General features: G+C 39.2%; 1 protein-coding gene across 1 annotated transcript in view; it reads left to right on the plus strand.

Annotated features, from left to right (window-relative positions):
- LOC150089578 (DNA (cytosine-5)-methyltransferase PliMCI-like) overlaps nucleotides 1–21,613 on the plus strand; it is a 596,839-nt gene that overhangs the window by 441,867 nt on the left and 133,359 nt on the right. Inside the window, exon 24 of the mRNA XM_090368675.1 lies at nucleotides 15,909–16,027. Coding sequence (XP_090224801.1) covers nucleotides 15,909–16,027 — 119 coding nt within the window. The remainder of the gene's footprint in view (nucleotides 1–15,908; nucleotides 16,028–21,613) is intronic.

The raw sequence follows: 21,613 nt of genomic DNA on the forward strand, positions 1-21,613 counted from the left end.
TGACTACCAAATACGAAGGATGCGGAAAGGTCAGGGAATGACCACTGTATATCCCCGGAGCAATATGGCCTTAGTTGCTAATGCTCCCAAAAACCAAATAACAACATAACAACATCCTATTGTGTCTGGGCAGAATTGCAGACACTTTCAAATTCAACCCTAACTTACGGCTTCAGCTGCCACTTCTCAGATGACCTGAGAAGTGGCAGCTGAAGTTTAACATTGACAAATGCAAAGTACTGCATATGGGTAGAAGTAACCCCCAGAGAAACATACCAACTGTGTGGTACTAAACTTAGGGTCGTAGAAAATGAAAAAGACCTGGGAGTAATTGTGCAGTTAGATATAAAGTTTTCTTAGGCCATGCAGACAGGTTGCAAGAGCAGGTCATGGGGTTTTGTCAATGATATACAGGAATTTTGCTAGTAGGGAAAAGGAGGTGATTATCCCTTTGTATAAGGCAATAATTAGGCCATGCCTTGAGTACTGCATACATGTCTGGGGGCCTCATTTTAGGAAGGATGTAGATTTGCTTGAACATGTACAGAGAAGGGCAACAAGATTGGTGAGGAGAACGAAGGGATTCTTTTACCAAGCAGTTAAGTTCTGCCAAATTCCAGCAGTTGGAGACTAGGCACCTGCAAGGTGATCTGATTCAAGTGTATAAGTCCTTGAATGGATTTTATAAGGGTTGTGCATGCTGAATTCTGATGGGATTCTTCTGCTTGCTGAAATTATGAACCCACTGAGGCATAAATTCAAATTGATGAAAGACAGTTGTAGAATAGATGTGCAGAAATTTGCCTTTAGCCAGCGGGTGGTTAATTGCTGGAATAAACTTCCATCTGTCGTGGAAGTTGATAGTTTAAATAAGTTCAAGGAGGAGCTGGACAAACTTTTAGAAGGAATGGTTGTGTGATCTTTTTTTTTTTATTATTTTGGCTGATGCTCCGTAACTCATACGTTTGCTTTCTTACATCACATGCCACTTTTACTATATCCACTCTCAATCATCACATTTAACTTTAAGTTTGTTTAGTGAATGTTATTGTGTGTTGTACTTTTGGAATATAAAATTGTTTGGAATATTTTCGATTTTAGGTGTCTCGTTATATTTATTTAATCACCTTAATTTTGAAAAGCGGTGATCCTTTTCAGGTTTTAAATTTTCTAAAGGAAGCACATTAAAGCCAAAGTAAGAGCCTAAAAAATATATATATATATATATTTTTTTTTTTTTAAAAAAACAACTTTTGTATTTCATATTTTTATAATTTTAATAAAATATAAATATAAATCACTGACAAATATTTGTTGCACATAAAAGTGTTGGGAATTTGCATTTTTTATATATAGTCTCAAAATAAAAAATGTTAACATGAAAATAGAAACTTCGTTTTACATGTAACAAGGCATCGGAAATGTAACACCCTAAATTTTATTGAGAATCACTTTTTGCGGCCTGCGAAACAAATTGAACTTTGAATACAGCCACCATACAGAAAAAGGTTGGATGCCTATGTTCTAACCCATGGTGGGATGTTCCTGTCCCACCATGTTTTGGTGAAATTAAACCCATTTTTAGCAGAAGTGTTTTTATTGAAATATGCAATGACCATTTTGCCACAAAGCCCATCCCAAGGAAGAACATATCAGATACCTTCCTAACATATTATTTTTATTTAATGGAGAAAACTACTCCTGAGGTGTAAAGAGTTATTCCTTTTTAGTGCAGGGAACTAATAAGACTAATAAATTGCTCCAATTAGTAGGAATGTTTGCAACAACTCTCATCAGTTATCTTAGCATTAGTGAAAATGAGATTCAGGTGCAACACTTCTCCAAAATGACTTCAGTTTCAGTGCCTCCCATCCCCATCCTCAAATACTCTTCTCAGATTGATATATCACTTAATTAGCATTTAGCATTAGTATTAGCATTAGTAGAGGCATATGATGCAAGAAATCAAGCTTATGCAGCATCAGCCAAAAAAAGAAACACTTCCATTTCACCCCTCCATTGGTTCGAAATACCTGTCTAGCTGATCCTTAAATTTAATTAGGCTATCAACTTCCCCAACAAGGGATGGAAATCTGTTCCAACAAGAAACAACTACCCACTGGCTAAAGGCAAATTTCCGCATATCTGTCTTTCCTCAATCTGAATTTATGCCCTCTCAGGGATTATTCTGAGCAAGAGGAAGAATCCCATCAGCATTGAGCATGCTCAAACCATTCAAGGCTTTATACATCTCTATCACATCACATCACTCGCCGGTGCCTAGTCTCCAGACACTGTTATTTGCAAAACTTATGCCTTTCTTCGTAAGAGCAACCCTTTGTTCCATTCACTAATCTTGTTGCCCTCTTCTGTACTCTTTCCAGTACTCAGTACTCAAGGTGTGATAATCACCTCCTTATCCCTCCTAAAAAAATACCATCATCAATATCATTTATAAATACAGAAAACAATGGACCCAACACTGAACCCCGAGGGAACTCCTTTTAACAAGTACAGACGAGGCTGAAAAAACTTTTACCCCTCGAGCCTTGGACAATATTTCCAGGGCCGAGTTGATCGACGAGGGATGTTCCTGTCCCACCACGGTTTGGTGAAATTAAACCCATTTTTAGCAGAAGTGTTTTTATTGAAATATGCAATGATCATTTTGCCAGAAAGTCCATCCCAAGGAAGGGATGGGCTTTCTAGGTCATTTAGTGATATATCAATCTGAGATACCTTCCTAACATATTATTTTTGTTTAACGGAGAAAACTACTCCTGAGGAGTAAAGAGTTATTCCTTTTTAATTCAGGCAACTAATAAGACTAATAAATGGCTCCAATTAGAAGGAATGTTTGCAACAACTCACATCAGTTATCTTAGCATTGGTGAAAATGAGATTCGGGTGCAACCAAAATGACTTCAGTTTCAGTGCCTCCCACCCCCATCCTCAAATACCCTTCTCAGATTGATATATCTCAGATTGATATACAGCAGTCTAACCTTTCCACTGATCCCTTGTGGTTTGCATAGTCTTTCAACTGTAAGTGTGTATGATCATTAAAGTACCTGTTCATTGTTTTGGCTTTCCTGAAGCCTGGAAAAGATCCAACCAATCCCCATAACTATAGACCAATATATCTGTCCAGCTGCCTCAGCAAAATCCTTGAAAAAATTGTCCACAGTAGACTTGTATGGATAATAGAGTCACAACATCTAATGAGCAATAGTCAGCATGGCTTTCGACAAAACAGATCATGTTTAGATCTCATGATCAAGGCTGAATTTGCCATTCGCAATGCTTTCGTTAAACACGAGCATCTGGTAATGGTTTCTATAGATATACAGAAGGCTTTTGACACCACCTGGCGACATGGCATACTTAGTGATCTTTATTCTCTCGGTCTACAGGGCAATCTTCCCATATTTGTTCAGAACTTTTTATACACTAGATCGTTTCAAGTAAAATACCAAAACGACCTCTCTACAACTTTCATTCAGGAAGAAGGTGTTCCTCAGGGATCAGTACTGAGTGCCACTCTCTTTGCTCTTAGAATCGATTCCATCACTAAACAGCTTCCAAACACAGTTGAATCATATCTTTACACGGATGACCTTTCCATTTCCTGTCATTCCCAAAGCATGAGATCTATTGAAAGGCAGCTTCAGATATCACTGAATAAAATACAACAATGGGCCAGCCTTAACGGCTATCGACTCTCACAACAGAAAACAGTTGCTATCCATTTTTGTCGACAACGCAAACTCCATCTGGATCCTGAACTTCAAATTTCCAATGTCTCCATCCCAGTCACTACTAACATCAGATTTCTAGGATTGATCCTTGACAACAAATTAAATTTCTTAGACTATATTAAAAATGTACGTACTTCCTGTTTAAAAAAGTTAAATATACTCAGAACTTTATCCGCCCTAACATGGGGTGCAGATCGCACCTCCTTACTTCGGGTATACAGGGCATTAATCCAATCCCGTCTCGATTATGGTGCACCTGTCTATGATTCTGCCAGAGCAAGTGCTTTGCGCTGGCTTGATCCAGTTCAGCACAGCGCCTTGAGGACTGCACTTGGGGCTTTCAGAACATCACCAGCACATAGCCTCTACATCGATGCACATGAGCCCCCTTTAACTCTACGTAGGAAAACATTGCTACCGAAGTATGCCGTTAAAATACATAGTTGTGCCTCGCATCCAATTCAGTCATACTTATTCAATCCACCATTAGAAAACCTCTACAGAATTAAGCCTAGCATAGTAAAACCAGCTGGTCTTCGCCTTCTTGAACTGATGCAGGTTTGGAATGTCCCCATTCATTCTGTACAAGAAGTAGTAACATGCGCTCAACCACCATGGACGTGTACTCCTCTACCCATCTGTGACACTTACCTTTGCCAGTGGGGAAAAAATGTTCTTCAAGAATCAAATGTGAAACAACTTCATGCAATTCACACTCACAGATATTTTGACTTTTCTCCAATTTATACAGATGGCTCTAAATCTAACTCAAACGTTGGAGCAGCAGCAGTGTTCCTAAATACCACTATTTCAGCATCCCTTCCACCTGAATTCAGCATCTTCTCAGCAGAATTATATGCAATTAAACTAGCCTTAGAAAATCTCTGTTCTGACTGCTCATTAAAATTTGTTATTTACACTGACTCCCTCAGCTCAATTATGGCATTATCTAACTCCGCAGATAAAGATCACCCTTTTCTAAATGAAATTAAAAGATTATTACTGCAGATTGAAGAGCGCCACCAACTGATCACCTTCTGCTGGATTCCGGCACATTCTGGAATTTCTGGTAATGAACTGGCCGATAAAGCTGCAAAAAATCCATCTACCTTAAATTTAACCAATATACCTGTTCCAGCATCAGACTATCCACAAATCATTCGTGGTGCATGCCTAACAGAATGGACAGCACTCTGGCACTCTCAAACAAATAACAAACTTTTTCAATTTAAACATGATCCTAGAATTTGGCGTTCCAGTGTCCGTTCATCAAGACGAGAAGAAGTATTTCTTTCAAGATCAAGAATAGGCCATACACATTTGACTCGCCTTCATTTACTCACAGGAGATGATCCACCACAGTGTCCACATTGTTCTCTAAATTTGACTGTGAAACACATTCTCATTGAATGCCCACACTATAATCAAGACAGAAATACAACCCTACTATCTTTGGTTAACCTTCGGAAACCAATAACCCTAGAGAATGTCATTGGTGACAATGCAAATATTCCTGAATTTTTTAATTTTCTGAAGAAAATTGGACTTTTTACTCATTTCTGATTTCTCCTTTTCTGACGTGACAAGAAATTCTAATATTTTATTACAATAAAGGAATAGGCGCATTATAGCCAAAGCAGCTTATGCGCCAGAAAACCCCCACAACAACAACAAATAAAGTACCTGTTCAAGTCATCTGTTGCACTTTTGTATTCACATAAGAAGAAGAAAAAAACAACTTCCGTTTTTAGCCCTCTTTGTTAGTGATTACTCGTATTTGACTTTCTTCATACCGATTCAGTGATTTTGTTACTTATACTGTTTTTTTTTTTTGAGGGGGGGATACTTTATAAGCTTGCTTCCTTGCATCATATGCTGCTAATAGTAATGATATTACTAATATTATCAGTATCTTGCAATATGTGGATAATTATCCCGGGGATATATATATATTCATTAATATATGTGTTAATTTCCTAATTATTCCAGACTTTTTCCTTTAGCTCAATTAACTCAGTTTAATCTCTGACTTCTCTGTTCATTCACTTGGCCATCTCTTGCAAATCTCCTACACAAGAACAAATGTACTGGTAGTTTCCAGGATAAGTTCCTTGAATACTTCTCTACTTATCTCATATCCAGCAGTTAACAGTTATCTCTTGTGTTAATAGAATCCAGGAAATACCTCAATCCAATATAATCCTCTTTCTTGATGTTGAAACTCTCTCCTTTTCCTCTTGACCACAGTAATGTCTTCAGACAATGCCCAATTTGACATTTTTGTCATCACTCACTCTTGTTTCCTGCATTGTGGATCCATGGTGAGAACAATGTTGAGGGTATTAGGGCCCCATGTATGCTATCTGACATGGAATCCAGACATCCTTTTTTTTTTCAAAGGACAAGTCTTTATTTTAGCGAAACTATCCTTTTCCTTTATTGAAATGAGAAAGGACGTAATTTGTCATTTATTTTCATTTTTAAATGCCTGTGCCTTGTACTGGCAGTGGCGGATTTCCACACAGGCATAGGAAGTGTACAGTTCGGATCCCACACGTGTAGTAACCCCCCAAAACCAACAAAAAATTACAATTACATTTCAGAGCTTTAACTGGGGGTATATTAAAAAAAAAAACCTCAAATGCAAAATCTGCCACTGAGAAATGAATCGTAAAGAGATAATCTTAATCTATTCTATCCTCTCCACTCATATATGTAGTTTCACGAACACCATGCACTTAACTTCATACTTCTCAATGACATTATGTTTTTTTGAGAGAGCATAAAAACTTGCACCTATGTCGCCATGATATAATTTTCACAAAAATCATGTGACTGGTAGATAATTAATAAAATCATAGGTATTGGAAAAATCACTTCAATGTCAATGTCTTAACTGTTTTTTCCTATAACTTTACAAAGAAACATTTACCTATTTCATTTATACAATGTTTCATGTTTCACTTTCATGAAACACTTACATGTTTTGTGTTATATACAAACATATTTTTTAAATATATTTTATTTTTTAGCCATCAAAAATGGAATTTCCCTCAAAAAAAGAAGAGGCTTTGTTCTTATAACAAAAATTGGGAGCAAGAATATGAATGACTAGCTTCAACAAATGATCCTAATGAGGCTAGATGTCTCTTATGCAGAAATGTATTTAAAGTTGGTTATCAGAAGTAGTAGAGGCACTCTATGCAAGAAAGCAAGCTTATGAAGCATCAGCCAAAAAAAAAAAAAAAAAAAAAAAAAAAAGCTCTGATTTCACCTCTCCATTCATTCCAAATTCCTGTCCAGCTCAGCCTTAAATTTATTTAGGCTATCAACTTCCACAACAAAAGATGGAGGTCCGTTCCACCAATCAACTGCCCGTTGGCTAAAGTCAAACTTCCACACATCTATCGTTCAACTGTCTTTACTCATTTTGAATTTATGCCCTCTCAGGTGATTATTCTGAGCAAGAGTAAGAATCCGATCAGCATTGAGCATACTCAAGCCATTCAAGGCTTTATACACCTCAATCAGATCACCTCGTAGGTGCCTAGCCTCCAAACACTGTTATCTGCAAAATTTAAACCTTTCTTCGTAAAAGCAACCCTTTGTTTCCTTCACTAATCTTGTTGCCCTTCTCTGTACTAGTTCCAACAGCTCTACATCCTTCTTAAAATGAGGCCGCTAGACCTGTATACAGTACCCAAGGTGTGATAATCACCTTTTTATCCCTGCTAGAAAAATACCATCATCAATATCATTTATAAATACAGAAAACAATGGACCCAACACTGAACCCTGAGGGACTCCACTAATAACATTAGTCCACGAAGAGCAGTGTACATTGATTACCACTCTGTCTTCTCCCACTCAACCATCCCTTTATCCATAGCAGCAATTTGACTCCAATGCCGCACTGCTCCAATTTGTGCAGCAGTCTTCCATGTGCAACAGTATCAAAAGCCTTTCTAAGATCCAAATATATAATATCAAAGTTATTCCCTGCATCCAGTTGCAAACACTAACAAGTATTGAGTGGAATTTATATTGGGTCAACAGTAAATACAATAATAAAGGACAAAGACAATACGTGAAGTGATCAGCACCAATGAAGTCGACTACAATAACCAAGGCTACGAAATGCATCAGTTTTTACAGTACAATAACATGCATGTTTTTTTTTTCTTTTCCCCCCTTTTATGTTTTCTTTTCTTATGTGCCACTCCGGCTACTTCACCACTGAGTAGAGATGGGGGAAACACCTTGTACCGTCAGACAACTAAACACGCTTTACTTAACTGCTGTCCCCAGATCCTGGGTATAACCGCCATTGAAAAGCATGTGGTACTTGAGCATATGTCCGTTCCGATATTCCTTGTCAGAGACTAGGTAATTTGGAATCTCCTCTTTTCGGTCTTCTCTGCCTTAAAATCTCTCTAGCTCATTATGTCAAATTCCTCTCTTGTCTATACCATTCTCCTAACTCCAATAATCACTTGGAGCTCTTTGACTTCCTCTCTTTGCAACTTGACTTTCTGCAGTCCAACGTTCCTCACAGAGGTAATTTTCCTTGGTGATTTTAATGTTAGCAACTCTGAAGTGGGTGCTCCTTTAGTCACCTCAGATCACAACTTGGTGATTGTCTCTTCTGCAATAGAGCATTTATCGCATGGTTATTCCCAACATCGTATTGTTTGGCATTACAAGAATGCAAAATGGGATGACCCAAGAGATTTCTTTTCCCTGGTCGGATTACTGTTTCAAAACTTCCGTTGTGAGCGTCTGCTCAGATCGTGTCAGTGAAATTATTCTTGTAGGCCGTACTGTTTCTGCTGCATGCCTTTTCTACAGATACTTCCATGGGCACTGTTCTTCTGAATCCTTTATTTCACACACCACTTTAAAATCTTGTTCTTTATCTAAACCTTGGTTTTCCAATAAATGTGCTAAGGTTGTTCAAGAGAAGAACGTTGCATATCTTAACTGGCTTGTTTCCAATTCATCAGTTTCATTTTCTGCCTACAACAAAGCTCATAACAATTGATAAAGCAGTTATTAATCAGTCCAAACAAGATTTTGAACAGGATAAGAGTACAAAACTTGCTTATTGCCCTAATGGTAGCCAAGCATTCTGGTCTCTTGCGAAAGCTATAGGCCTCTACTTTTGTCCATCTCTGCTCCCACCTCTGTCAAAACCAGATGGTTCTGTTGTCACTTTGGCCAAGGATAAAGCTGATCTGCTAGCATCCTATTTTTCTTCCAACTCATGTATTAATAATCTTGGTGAATCACCTCCCTCCATTTCCAATGTGCTCTATTCAGTGCATCCATTAAAAGGATGTCAGAAGGATTCAGACGAATCTCGATGCTAAGAAACTCCAGATCCTAATGGTATTTCTCCACTTATTCTCAAAACCTGTGCTCCTGAACTTACTTCTGTTCTCTGCTGCCTTTTTTTCACTTTCTTATTCCAAAGGTGTTTTTCCTTCTGCTTGGAAATTTGCTCATATCCAGCTAGTTCCGAAAAAGTGTGACAAATCCCTCCCATCCAATTATTGTCCCATTGCAGTTACTTCTACTCTTTCTAAAGTAATGGAGGAATCAATTAACCGCCAACTCTTAAACTACCTAGAAACATTCCGTCTGATCAACGATCACCAGTATGGATGCCGTCAGTATCAATCCACTGGTGATATTCAGGCCTATGTTTATCGATTTATGGACAAATTTAATGGGAACATTCGGTGAAACACAAGCAGTTGCTCTTGCTTCAAAGGCTTTTGATCATGTTTGGCATAAAGGTCTTCTAAACAAGCATCCATCTTTTGGATTGCCAACTGTTTTTTGTAATTGATTATCGAGTTTTCCCTCTGATTGCTCACCGAGGGCGATGGTAGATGGTTCTCTGTCTTCTAACCTCTTCACTAATGTTCTGTTCTTTCCCCCACCCTTTTTCTCTTTTATATTAATGGCCTTCTTCCATTGACTGGAAATCCTATCCATAGTTTTGCCGATGATGGCACATTGCATTTCCCTTTCCATTTTGAAAAAACTTGCCCTGCTAAATCAGCTTGAACTTTTCGAATATCTGCCACCAATTCTTAAAATGCAGATCTCCAGTGGGGCAAAGACAACTGAGTTGATTTTAATCTTTCTAAAACTCAGTCTTGTCTTATATCTTGCAAAAAACGATTCTTCTGCTCCTATGCTACTTATCTTTGATGACACTCCGATTTCTAGACAATATGATATAACTCTTTTGAGGATTACTCTGACTTCTAATGTCCCTTGGCCCAAGCACATTACAAATATTGCTTTCCCTTGCATCTAAAAATTTGGTTTTCTCTTTTGCTCTCGGCGTTACTTTTCTTCCAATTCACTTTGTACAAATCACAAATGCTCCCTACCATGGAATGTTGTTCCCACATCTGGGACGGTGCCCCCAAAACCTCTCTCTGGCTTCTAGATTTCATTGAGAAGAGGGCACTTTGGTTAATTAATGACTCCTCTCTAACAGAGTCTCTTCATTTGCTGTCTCATAGATGTACTGTTTCTGCTGCATGCCTTTTCTACAGATACTTCCATGGGCACTGTTCTTCTGAATTGGCTTCTATAATTGCTGCTCCCTTTTCAAAACAGTCTGAACACATGCCGCCAGCATCCATTTACTGTCCAACTTCAAACTCACAGAACCAATTTTTCATCTTCCCTGTTTATTCATTCAACTGCCATTTTCTGGAACAACCTTCCTGCATACGTTTTTCCTGAAAATTTTAGTCTACAGAAGTTCAAGGGTATTGTCAACCAATATCTTCTCTCATCTTTTCAACCTACAACCCAAGCAAGGTACCAAGTACTATAGGTTCTAGTATCTCTCCTATTTGGGGTTTTCATAAAAAAAAAAAAAAAAAAAATTATTGAACTAATTAAAATATATAACCTATTTCTATATGTATATAACTATACAGGGTGTTTCAGTTAAACGTTTCAGAACTTCTAAGAGGGGTAGGGTACATCCTGACAACTCGAAATCATATAGCAATGTGGGGTCGGAAATGCTTTCCTGAAGCGGTGTTGCACACAGAAGCACCATAAAAAGAAAAGAGACCGTAAGTGAGAAATCGTTTTAATAATACATGAAAAGAAGCAAAAGGTACATGGATTAAAGTAAGTGTTCGAAGTTTCTTCCACGGGCTACAATGCACGCCTCACATCTCCGACGCATGGACATCCGAACATTCTGGAATACTCCAGGCGAATTTCTTCGGCAGCTACTGCGATTCTTGCAACCAGCTCCTCAGCATTGTCAACAGGGGTGTCATAAACTAGCGATTTCATATGACCCCAGAAATAAAAATCAAGACATGATAGGTCGGGTGACCGAGCAGGCCAACGCACGGGACCACCACGTCCGATCCACTGTTGACCAAATGTGACATCCAGGTAGTTACGAACATCTCCGCTATAATGGGCAGGGCTCCATCGTGTTGGAACCACATTGTCTGTTGCGTCGATGCAGAAATCTGTTCATCTCTCAAAAGTTGTGGCAATACTTGCTGCAGAAAGATCAAGTAGATAGGTCCGGTTAGACGGCACGGTAACAGGTAAGGTCCGATGAGGTGATCTCCCATAATACCGGCCCATACATTGACCGAAAATCGAATCTGTGCTGCACGACGTCGTATTGCATGCGGGTTCTCGACCGCCCAGATATGGTCGTTATGCGTGTTGAAAATTCCTTCCCTTGTGAAGGATGCCTCATCAGCAGGAAAAAGGGGATTTGTAGCACATTTTCCAAGGTACCACTGTGCGAAAGAAATACGAGTTTGAAGAAACTTCGAACACTTACTTTAATCCATGTACCTTTTGCTTCTTTTCATGTATTATTAAAACGATTTCTCACTTACGGTCTCTTTTCTTTTTATGGTGCTTCTGTGTAACACCGCTTCAGGAAAGCATTTCCGACCCCACATTGCTATATGATTTCGAGTTGTCAGGATGTACCCTACCCCTCTTAGAAGTTCTGAAACGTTTAACTGAAACACCCTGTATATGCATCTGTGAGAGTTGAAGTGTTGGGTAAATGCCTTTGAAGGAATTAATATGAGGGGCCCATCAAGCTTTCAGCTACCCAGCTCAAAGGCAGAGCTCACTCCTGTGCATCAGGCAGCACAGAGGCAATTTCCAAGGCAGAATGTGCAGACCCCAATCGAATTAGTTATTGTTGGTGACTCTATTGTCAGGGAGATGGGGAATATACTATGCAAGAAGGATAGATGGAACAGGACCGGGTATGCCTGCCAGCGGCAAAAATTGATGACATTGTAGAGAAGATATCATCTTTTAAGGGCACAAAAGGTGATACTGCTGTACACATTGGCACTAGTGACATTAAGAGTAAGAGATCTGCAGATTTACTCAAGTATAGGTCAGTGTTGAAAAAAAGTCGCCAGTTATCGTTGAATGTGAAAAGTCTACAATTCTGCCCAGACACAGTAGGAGGGAGTATGTGATGAGAGCCTTGTCGATTAATTTGGCCCTGGAGAGACTGTGCAAGGCTCAAGGGGTAGAATTTTTTTTACCCTGGTTTGTGCTTGTTGACAGGAGAGACTGCTTCTACAGTGACGTGGTACACTTAAATAGAAAGGGTGCAAGAATATTTGCTGATGCTATCGAGGCAGTGTTAGGTGGGAGGGAAAACTGCTAGCTTGGGGGAATACCCAGACTAAAAGGTTAAAAGTGGCTGCAGGCAGAGGCAAAAGTGATTATTGCACTGCTTTTATTAGAATGTGCAGCAGCCTAGAAAGCAAGACAATGGAGATTTCCAGGACTGCTTGGAGTCATAGTGGAACAAATAAATACATGGGCTGTGTTAGGGTAACTAAGAGTAGAAACAGGTGCATGTATACTTGCATGTACACCAATGCTAGGAGTATAGTTAATAAATTTGATGAGCTTGAAGTGCTAGTCAAGACATCAAAGGCAGATATTGTTGGGATATCACACAGACATAAGCAATGCAGAATTGGAATTTGGGGAGTAGAATGTGTACAGAAAGGATAGACAGGACAGGAAGGCAGGAGGGGGGTTATGCTGTTAGTTAAGAAATACATAAAATTGAATGCACTGAGGAAGTGCATCCAATTGGTGTTTGTGGACAATGCAATGTGCAGCCTGTTTGGTCTGACAGTAGCACTAGGAATGGAAAAGTGAGGGTAGGTATGTGTTATAGTCCTAATGAATCTGATGAGTATAATGAGCAGTTGTGTAGAAAAATAGAGTAGGCCAGTAAATCAGAATGTCTTATAATGGGAGATTTTAACTTTCCAGATATTGACTGGAACTTGTGGATTGGTCACTCGCACACTAGCAAGCCTTTTGTGGATTTATTTGATGGCTGTTTTCTGTAGCAACACGTTCGACAGGCAACCAGAGGGACTAATATTCTTGATCTGATTATCAGCAGTGATTATTCATGCATTAAAAATTTGCAGATAAAGGAACCACTGGGGTGACAGTGACTGATGTGGGAATTAATTAAAGATGTAACTGCCATCAGTGCTAAAGGGAATGGCTTTTTCTTTTGTAAAGGTGATTACAGGGGTCTTAACAGTTTTTTAATTCTGTACAGTGGAAACTGTACAGAAATTAAAAACTGTCAGTGTTACCAACATCGATGATGATGATGACCTTCGTTGGATTCTAATGATGTTACCAACGTTGAATTCTAAATCGGGAGGCTACTAGATGTTTTATTCCAGCTAAGGAATACTGTTCTAGGTTTATGCCTAAATGGATGTCAGGTGAACTTGGCAAAGAATGCAAAAAAAAAAAACAGCAAAGAGTTCTTTACTTTTGTAAACTCTAGAAGGAAAGGGATGAATCAGATTGGATCACTTAACATAGTTGGGTTGACTATTGATGATTGTGCTCAGGTAGCTGATAAGCTGAATGCGTATTTTGCATCTACATTCACACATGCAGTTATTCAATGAGGGGACTGCCAGACGTTTATCAAACTCGAACAGGGTGCTAAATTATTTTTTAATAAGTGAGAGCAAAATGCAGGAAAAATTGAAGTTGAACATAAAAAAGGCACCTGGGGCGGAAGGGATCTATCCAGTTATATTCACGGAGGCAGTAAAGGAAGTAAGCAAACCCTTAGCCATAATTATGAGAGCTTCATTGGATTTAGGGGAGGTCTGCATGGACTGGAGGTGCACAGATGTATCACCAGTTCACAAAAGCGATTCAGAAGTGACATAGATAACTATAGTCCTGTTAGTGTAACTTGTGTTCTGGGGAAAATAATGGAATCACTGGTTAAAGAAGCATTGCATGGTCATTTAGCAGGACTGCGGTAATAGTTAAGTCACAGCATGGGTTTTTAACGGTCTTCACCCATTTGATTGGATACTATGATGTTGGTCACAAAGGAACTGAATGTCAAAAGTTATTTTGATATCATACTTGGATTTCAGGGAAGCTTTTGATACTGTTGCATGTGAAAGACTGCTGTACAAATTGGAGGGGGGTATGCCATTAATGGTTAGTTGCTACAATGGATAAAGGAATGGTTTAGTGGGAGACGACAGAGTGGTAGTCAATGGACACTGCTCTTCATGGACAAATGTTATTAGTGGAGTTCCCCAGGGTTCGGTGTTGGGCCCATTATTTTGTATATTTATCAGTGATATTGATGAAGGTATATTAGGTGTAATGTCCAAGTTTGCAGATGATACAAAGGTTGGCAGGGTTGTTAACAGTAGTGAACACAGTATGTTACTCCAGCTAGATCTAAATAAGTTAGGCAAATGGGCTGAAAAGTGGCAACTGAAGTTTAACATTGACAAATGCAAACTACTGTATATGGGTAGCAATAAGAGAAGAGAAACGTACTAACTGTCTGGTAGTACATTCAGGGAAGTGGAAAGTGAAAAAGAAGTGGGGATAATTTTGCAGTCAGATATGAAGTTTGCTGAGCAGTGCTGGCTGCGAGGGAGCTCATGGAGTCTTGACAGTGATATATAGGAATTTTGCTAGCAGGTGCATGGAGGTGACTATCATGTTATACAAGTTAGTGGTCAGACCACACCTAGAATACTGTGTACACGTCTGGAGGCCTCATTTTAGGAAGAATGCAGAGTTGCTAGAAAGAGTGCAGAGAAGGACAACAGGATTGGTGAGAGAAACAAAGTGCGCTTATGAAAAAAAAGCTTAAGTTTTGAAAGTTGCAGCATCTGGAGACTAATCATCTAAGGGGGCGATCTTTTCGAGATGTATAAGGAATTGAATTGTTTGGACAGGGTTAATGCTGATGGGATATTTTCACTTGCTCAGATTAAGTACCTGAGGGGCATAGATTCAAATTGAGGAAAGACAGTTATAGAATAAATGTCCAGCTCAGCCTAAATAAATTTAAGGCTGAGCTGGACAGGCATTTGGAATGAATGGAGGGTGAAATGGGAAGTTTACTTACTCTCCCAAAATGCCTTCATCATTTTGGGAGATAACAAGTGGAACAACCAAACTTAATGGCTGAATTGCTGTAGTGGAATTCTTTTGGATGCTAACAAAATGCAGGTGACACAAGGCCCTTCAGCAATAGCATGAATCAGTTTGCTTTTGCATACAGGAATCATATCTGAAGGAAATGATGATCCCACTTGCATAACATTGAAATCTGTTTCTTTTTCTATTATAATTCCAATTAGAAAGATTTTTGCAGGGCTAATGTTTCCTTGATGAAATGTTCACTGTTGTCTCTTAAACTTGCTTGTTTTTCTTCTTAAGGAAGTGTCTGTATTGCACTGGGGGACGGATTTTCTTTGTTTTAGCCATTGTTTCACTATTATTTTTGCAGATAACCATTAATCTGTTTATAAATAGATGAATTTAAACTACTAAAGGTAAATCTCTCTCTCTCTCTCTCTCTCTCTCTCTCTCTCTCTGTGTGTGTGTGTGTGCGCGTGCATGTAATGGGGGCCTCTACTTATCTATTGAGAACTTCCCCCACCCATTTTAGTGTGATTTTTGGTTTTAAGCAGACTGCAGTTGGCTTGTCTTTGCAATTACTTGTTGCAGTTTGACACTAAATTAAATACAATAGTATTTAATTTATAATTTCAGTGCCCTTCATTCTTTGTTTTCTAGATGCTGTTGTGAATTTTAATATGGTGCAGGGAAAGTGCTATGTAGCATACAGTGAAAATATTAGTGAAAGTCTAGATGAATATTCTTCCAGAGGTCCTAATCGATTTTACTTTTCAGAGGTAGGTCTAGATAAATTTTTGATCCACTGATATGTTTGTAACAAAACAGGAATAGTTCTCTTTGTGTTGTAAAATATTTTATTACTTTATATTTGTTAAATACAGTTTTAATAATTAGCATAAATCCCTTTTTAAATAGATGGATTTTTTAACTAGGCTCTCTCTCTCTCTCTCTCTCTCTCTCTCTCTCTGTGTGTGTGTGTGTCTCGGCATGGTTGGTTCCGCTGATGCATAAAATGCAAGCACAGCATACTGTAGTATGAGGGACTTTGCCACTGGGCATGGATGTGTTTATTTAATTCCAAATTCAAGATAAAAAAGTTAGCTTTTATTTTCATTTCCCTAATCTAACTAACTATATTAATTCATCTTAAGCTTAATATTGCTATGGGGCCCCGAGTGCCAAGCGAGTGACTATAGCGATTTCTAAGTGATATTAAAGCGATTTTCTCAAAGAGCGGCTGATAATTATACTAGTATCCTTCGTTTCCCACAGTTATTTAATTTTGCTGTTCTAAAGTAAAGAATTTAGCGTACCTAACAGAAAGGAAAGACACCTTTCTTCTTGTACATAGGATTATTTATCAAAGCACTAACTACTAACCTTCCTTTATCGCTTGGTCACTGGTGGCACCGCTCCTGCCTCCACGTGGCGGGGCTGGAAATCTGGGAGAAGATTTCCAGCCCCGCCACGTGGTGAAGATTTTCACCCTCCCAGGGCAAAAAGGAGCAATGATGGACAAAATTAAACAGTCCACTTATGGATCTTTTGATCCAGACCTAGATAGACATGATCGAGATCATGATGACACAACATCTTATGCTAAACGGCAAAAAAAGAAGGAACGGATAATACCGTACCTCTCTTTTTAATTCTACACTCCTCCACAGACCAACCATTGAGTAAGCTTTCCCCATTTTTGATACAAAAATGTCTTGAAAATGTGGCTGGCCCTCCAAAAATGGTTAGGCGACTGAGATCCGGAGATTTATTAATTGAAATGACCGAACGTAGACACGCTGAGAGACTGTTAAAAGTATCTACCTTTGGTGGAATTCCCACGAAGGTTACCCCACATGCCACCTTAAACTCCTCTAAAGGGGTAATATCAGTGGGATCTTTTACACGTATCAGAGGATGAACTTGTCCAGGAACTACAAGATCAAAATGTGACACACGCAAAAAGAATCGTCATCAAAAAAGATGGAGAGTCTGTCCCTACTCGGACAGTGATACTCACATTTAAAACACCGAACCTGCCTACCACTATAAAAGCTGGCTACCTTAGGTGTCAGGTAAGACCTTACATCCCGAACCCAGTCCGGTGCTTTAAGTGCCAAAAATTTGGCCATTCGCAAACTGTATGCAGGAGAGTTTCTGTCTGCCCAAATTGCGGGTCCTCAGATCACAATCAGAGTGAGTGTTCTGCTGCAAAAATGACGTGCGCGAACTGCAAAGGTGACCACCCGGCATATTCCAAAATTTGTGAAAAATGGAAAACTGAAAAAAAAATAGTACGATACAAGATCGAAAACAAAGTCAGCTACCAAGAAGCAAGAAAACTAGTTTCGCCTATTATAAACAAAAATAGTACCTATGCTAATGTAGTAAAAAAATTCCAAACAGTCTCCACTCAAACAGATGTCACAGTTCCCATTACCAAGTCAATTTCTGATTGGGCTAGAACTCTCCTCTCTGAGCAACAACTAAGTGTGCATAAACAACAACCCAAACTCTCAGACCAGGCAAATAACACTCCACTGACAATACCAGCTGCATCTCCTCCTCAGATATGTGCTAATACATCCGATATTACAAACCCAAAATCAAAGAAAAATACCCAGGACATAATCATGGATACAGATGGGACAACTATACATGAAGAACCAATTTTAGAAATCTACGCTGAAGAAGAAATGGATACTGGTCGACCAGTTTTCAAAAAAGACAAATCAAAATTGGAACGAAATAAGCCAGTCACCTTCAAAAAGCAGTCAGATACAGCTCCATCAACTAAACATAAATAATGGCCTGTGTTTTACAATGGAACTACAGAGGCTTTCGTTGCAACACAGATGACATCAATGCTTTAATTAACCGGTATTCTCCAATTGCTCTTTGTCTTCAGGAAACTTACCTAACCTTACAAATTTCTCCTTCGATAAAGAATTATTGCCTTTATCGAAGAGATCATAATAGAACAAATGCTGCCCGTGGTGGTGTAGCAATCCTAATAAATTCAAATATCCCAACTAAACATATTCCACTTCAAACTGAAATAGAAGCTGTCGCTGTTCATATAACTCACTGTATTTCAATGACAATTGTCTCAATTTACCTACCACCAAACCATACTTACTCCTTAAAAGACCTTGAAGATCTCTTCATACAGATACCTCCACCCCTCTGTATATTAGGAGATTTTAACGGGCACCACGCCTTATGGGGGCGACCCTAAACTAGATAGACAGGGTCGACAAATTGAAAGCTTTCTAGAGTCACAAAATCTTACCATACTCAATACTGGTGCACACACTCACATACAACTCCCAACTGGACACACCTCAGCAATAGATCTCTCAATTTGTTCTCCAGTCCTGGTCCCAAGCATAGAGTGGCATGTTTCAAATGATCCTATGGGCAGTGATCACTTTCCAATCATATGCAATTTTTTAATATCAAAGACTCCTTCAAACAAACCCCGCAGGAAATGGAAATTTGTTCGGGCAGACTGGGCAAAATTTCGGATATCAATCTCTCTTGATGAGGAAAAAATCCAGCTCCAGAATATTGATAATGTGACAGACTACATCACGTCACATATTCTAAAAGTGGCCAAGGAGACAATACCATTATCAAATCCCCCTGGTCGCAAACATTACAATTACTGGTGGAATGAGGAATGTACAAAAGCAAAGAAAGCAAAAATTAAAGCCTGGAATTTATTTCGGCGATGTCCAACCACAACCAATCTCATTAACTATAAGAAACTAAGAGTAAAAGCACGATTTGTACAAAGGCAAGCCAAGAAAGAATCCTGGACCCGTTTTGCATCGACCTTTAACAGAAACACTGATCAGAAAACTATATGGAAAAAAATTAAACAGTTATCTGGTAAGTTTCCTACTATACCTTCTCCAATTCTCTCCTGGAAAGGACAAGATCTATCCAGTCCCTTAGATATTGCCAATGCTTTGGGCAGTACGTTTGCTGAAATCTCAGCAGCATCAGCCTTTTCTACATCATTCAAACGAATTAAAAACACCAAAGAAAAGCATTCTATAAACTTTCACACTGCCCGCCTTCTTTCATATAACAAACCTCTGCAATACTCTGAACTTTTGCATGCTATTAGAACAGCCCACAATGGTGCTGCAGGGCCAGATGGGATTTATTATGTGATGCTACAACATCTTGATGACAAAGCTTTGCGCTTGCTGCTGGTTTTTTACAATCGTATATTTTCAGAAAATGTTTTTCCAGCTTCCTGGCATCACTCTACTGTTTTGGCACTTCTAAAGCCTGGGAAAGATCCAACCAACCCCCATAGCTATAGACCGATATCTCTCTCAAGCTGCCTCAGCAAAATCCTAGAAAAGATTGTCCACAGAAGACTCGTCTGGATCATTGAGTCAGAACATCTAATGAGCCATAGTCAATATGGCTTTCGTAAAAATAGGTCGTGCTTAGATCTTATGGTCAAGGCTGAATTCGCCATTCGAAATGCCTTCGTTAAACGTGAACATCTTGTAATGGTTTCAATAGACATAGAGAAGGCTTTTGACACCACCTGGCGGCATGGCATACTTGGTGATCTATACGCCCTTGGTCTGAGGGGTTTGGTTTTGGTTTTTTTTTTTTTTTTAGGAGCATTAGCAACTAAGGCCATATTGCTCCGAGAATATGCGGTGGTCAATCCCTGACCTTTCCGCATCCTCCGTATTTGGTGGTGACGGGCTCGAACCCCGGTGTAATCAAGAAGCGTGTGCTACGCACTGCTGCTCCTTCCCACCTGGCTACAGAGGCGCCTGTCTGAGGGGCAACCTTCCTATATTTATTCAAAACTTCCTATGTACTAGATCGTTTCAAGTTCAGTACCAACATGCTCTCTCTACAACGTTCATGCAGGAAGAAGGTGTTCCACAAGGATCAGTACTGAGTGCCACTCTGTTTGCTCTTAGAATAGATTCTATTACAAGACAGCTTCCAAATTCAATCGAGACTTACCTTTATGCAGATGACCTCTCCATCTCCTGCCATTCCCAAAATATGAGGTCTATTGAACGGCAGCTTCAGATATCACTAAGTAAAATACAACAGTGGGCTAGCATCAATGGCTATCGGCTCTCGCAGCAGAAAACAGTTGCAATTCATTTTTGTAGGCAGCGCAAACTTCATCCAGATCCCGAACTTCAAATTTCTAATGTCTCCATCCCGGTCACTAATAATATCAGATTTCTAGGATTAATCCTTAACAACAAGTTAAATTTTATAGACCATATTAAAAATGTACGTACTTCCTGTCTAAAAAAGTTAAACATTCTCAAAGCTTTATCCGCCCAAACATGGGGTGCAGATCGTGCTTCTCTGCTTCGGCTATACAGGTCATTAATCAGATCCCGCCTTGATTATGGAGCTCCCATCTATGATTCTGCCAGAATGAGCGATTACGCTGGCTTGATCCCATTCAACACAGTGCTTTGAGGATTGCACTTGGTGCTTTTAGAACGTCGCCCAAACATAGTCTCTATATTGATGCTCATGAGCCCCATTATCGTTACGTAGAAAAACACTGTTACTAAAGTATGCCGTTAAGATACAAAGCTGTGCCTCGCATCCGATTAAGTCATATTTGTTCAATCCACCACTAGAAAACCTCTTCAGAAATAAACCTAGCATAGTAAAGCCAGCTGGTCTTCGTCTCCTTGAACTGATGGAAGTTTGGAATCTTTCCGTTCATTCCGTACAACAGGTAGCAACCTGCTGCCAACCACCATGGGCTTCTCTTCCTCTGGTGACTTGTGACACTTATCTCTGCCAATGGGGAAAAGACATTTTACAAGCATCTAATATCATACAACTTCATGCAGTTCACACTCAAAGATATAGTGATTTTTCCCCAATTTATACAGATGGCTCTAAATCAAATTCAAACGTTGGAGCAGCTGCAGTGTTCCCGAATACCGTTATTTCAGTATCCCTTCCATCTGAATTCAGTATCTTTTCAGCTGAAATATATGCAATTAAACTGGCCTTACAAAATCTCTGTGCTGATCGATCTTTAAAATCAGTTATTTACACCGATTCGCTTAGTTCAATCATGGCTTTATGTAATTTCTCAGATAAAGTTCACCCTGTTATAGAAGAAATACGAAACATATTACTAAAAATTGAAGAACGCCATCAACAGGTCATCTTCTGTTGGATTCCAGCACCTTCTGGTATTTTGGGCAATGAACTGGCTGACAAAGCCGCAAAAAATCCAACTAACTTAGACTTAACTAATATCCCTGTTCCGCCATCAGACTTTGCAGTAGCTATTCAAGCTGCATGCTTGTCAGAATGGACAACAATCTGGCACTCTC

The sequence above is a fragment of the Mastigoproctus giganteus genome, chromosome 2, assembly GCF_048544385.1.
Source record: "Mastigoproctus giganteus isolate SK-2022 chromosome 2, ASM4854438v1, whole genome shotgun sequence".
Lineage (NCBI taxonomy): Eukaryota > Metazoa > Arthropoda > Arachnida > Uropygi > Thelyphonidae > Mastigoproctus > Mastigoproctus giganteus.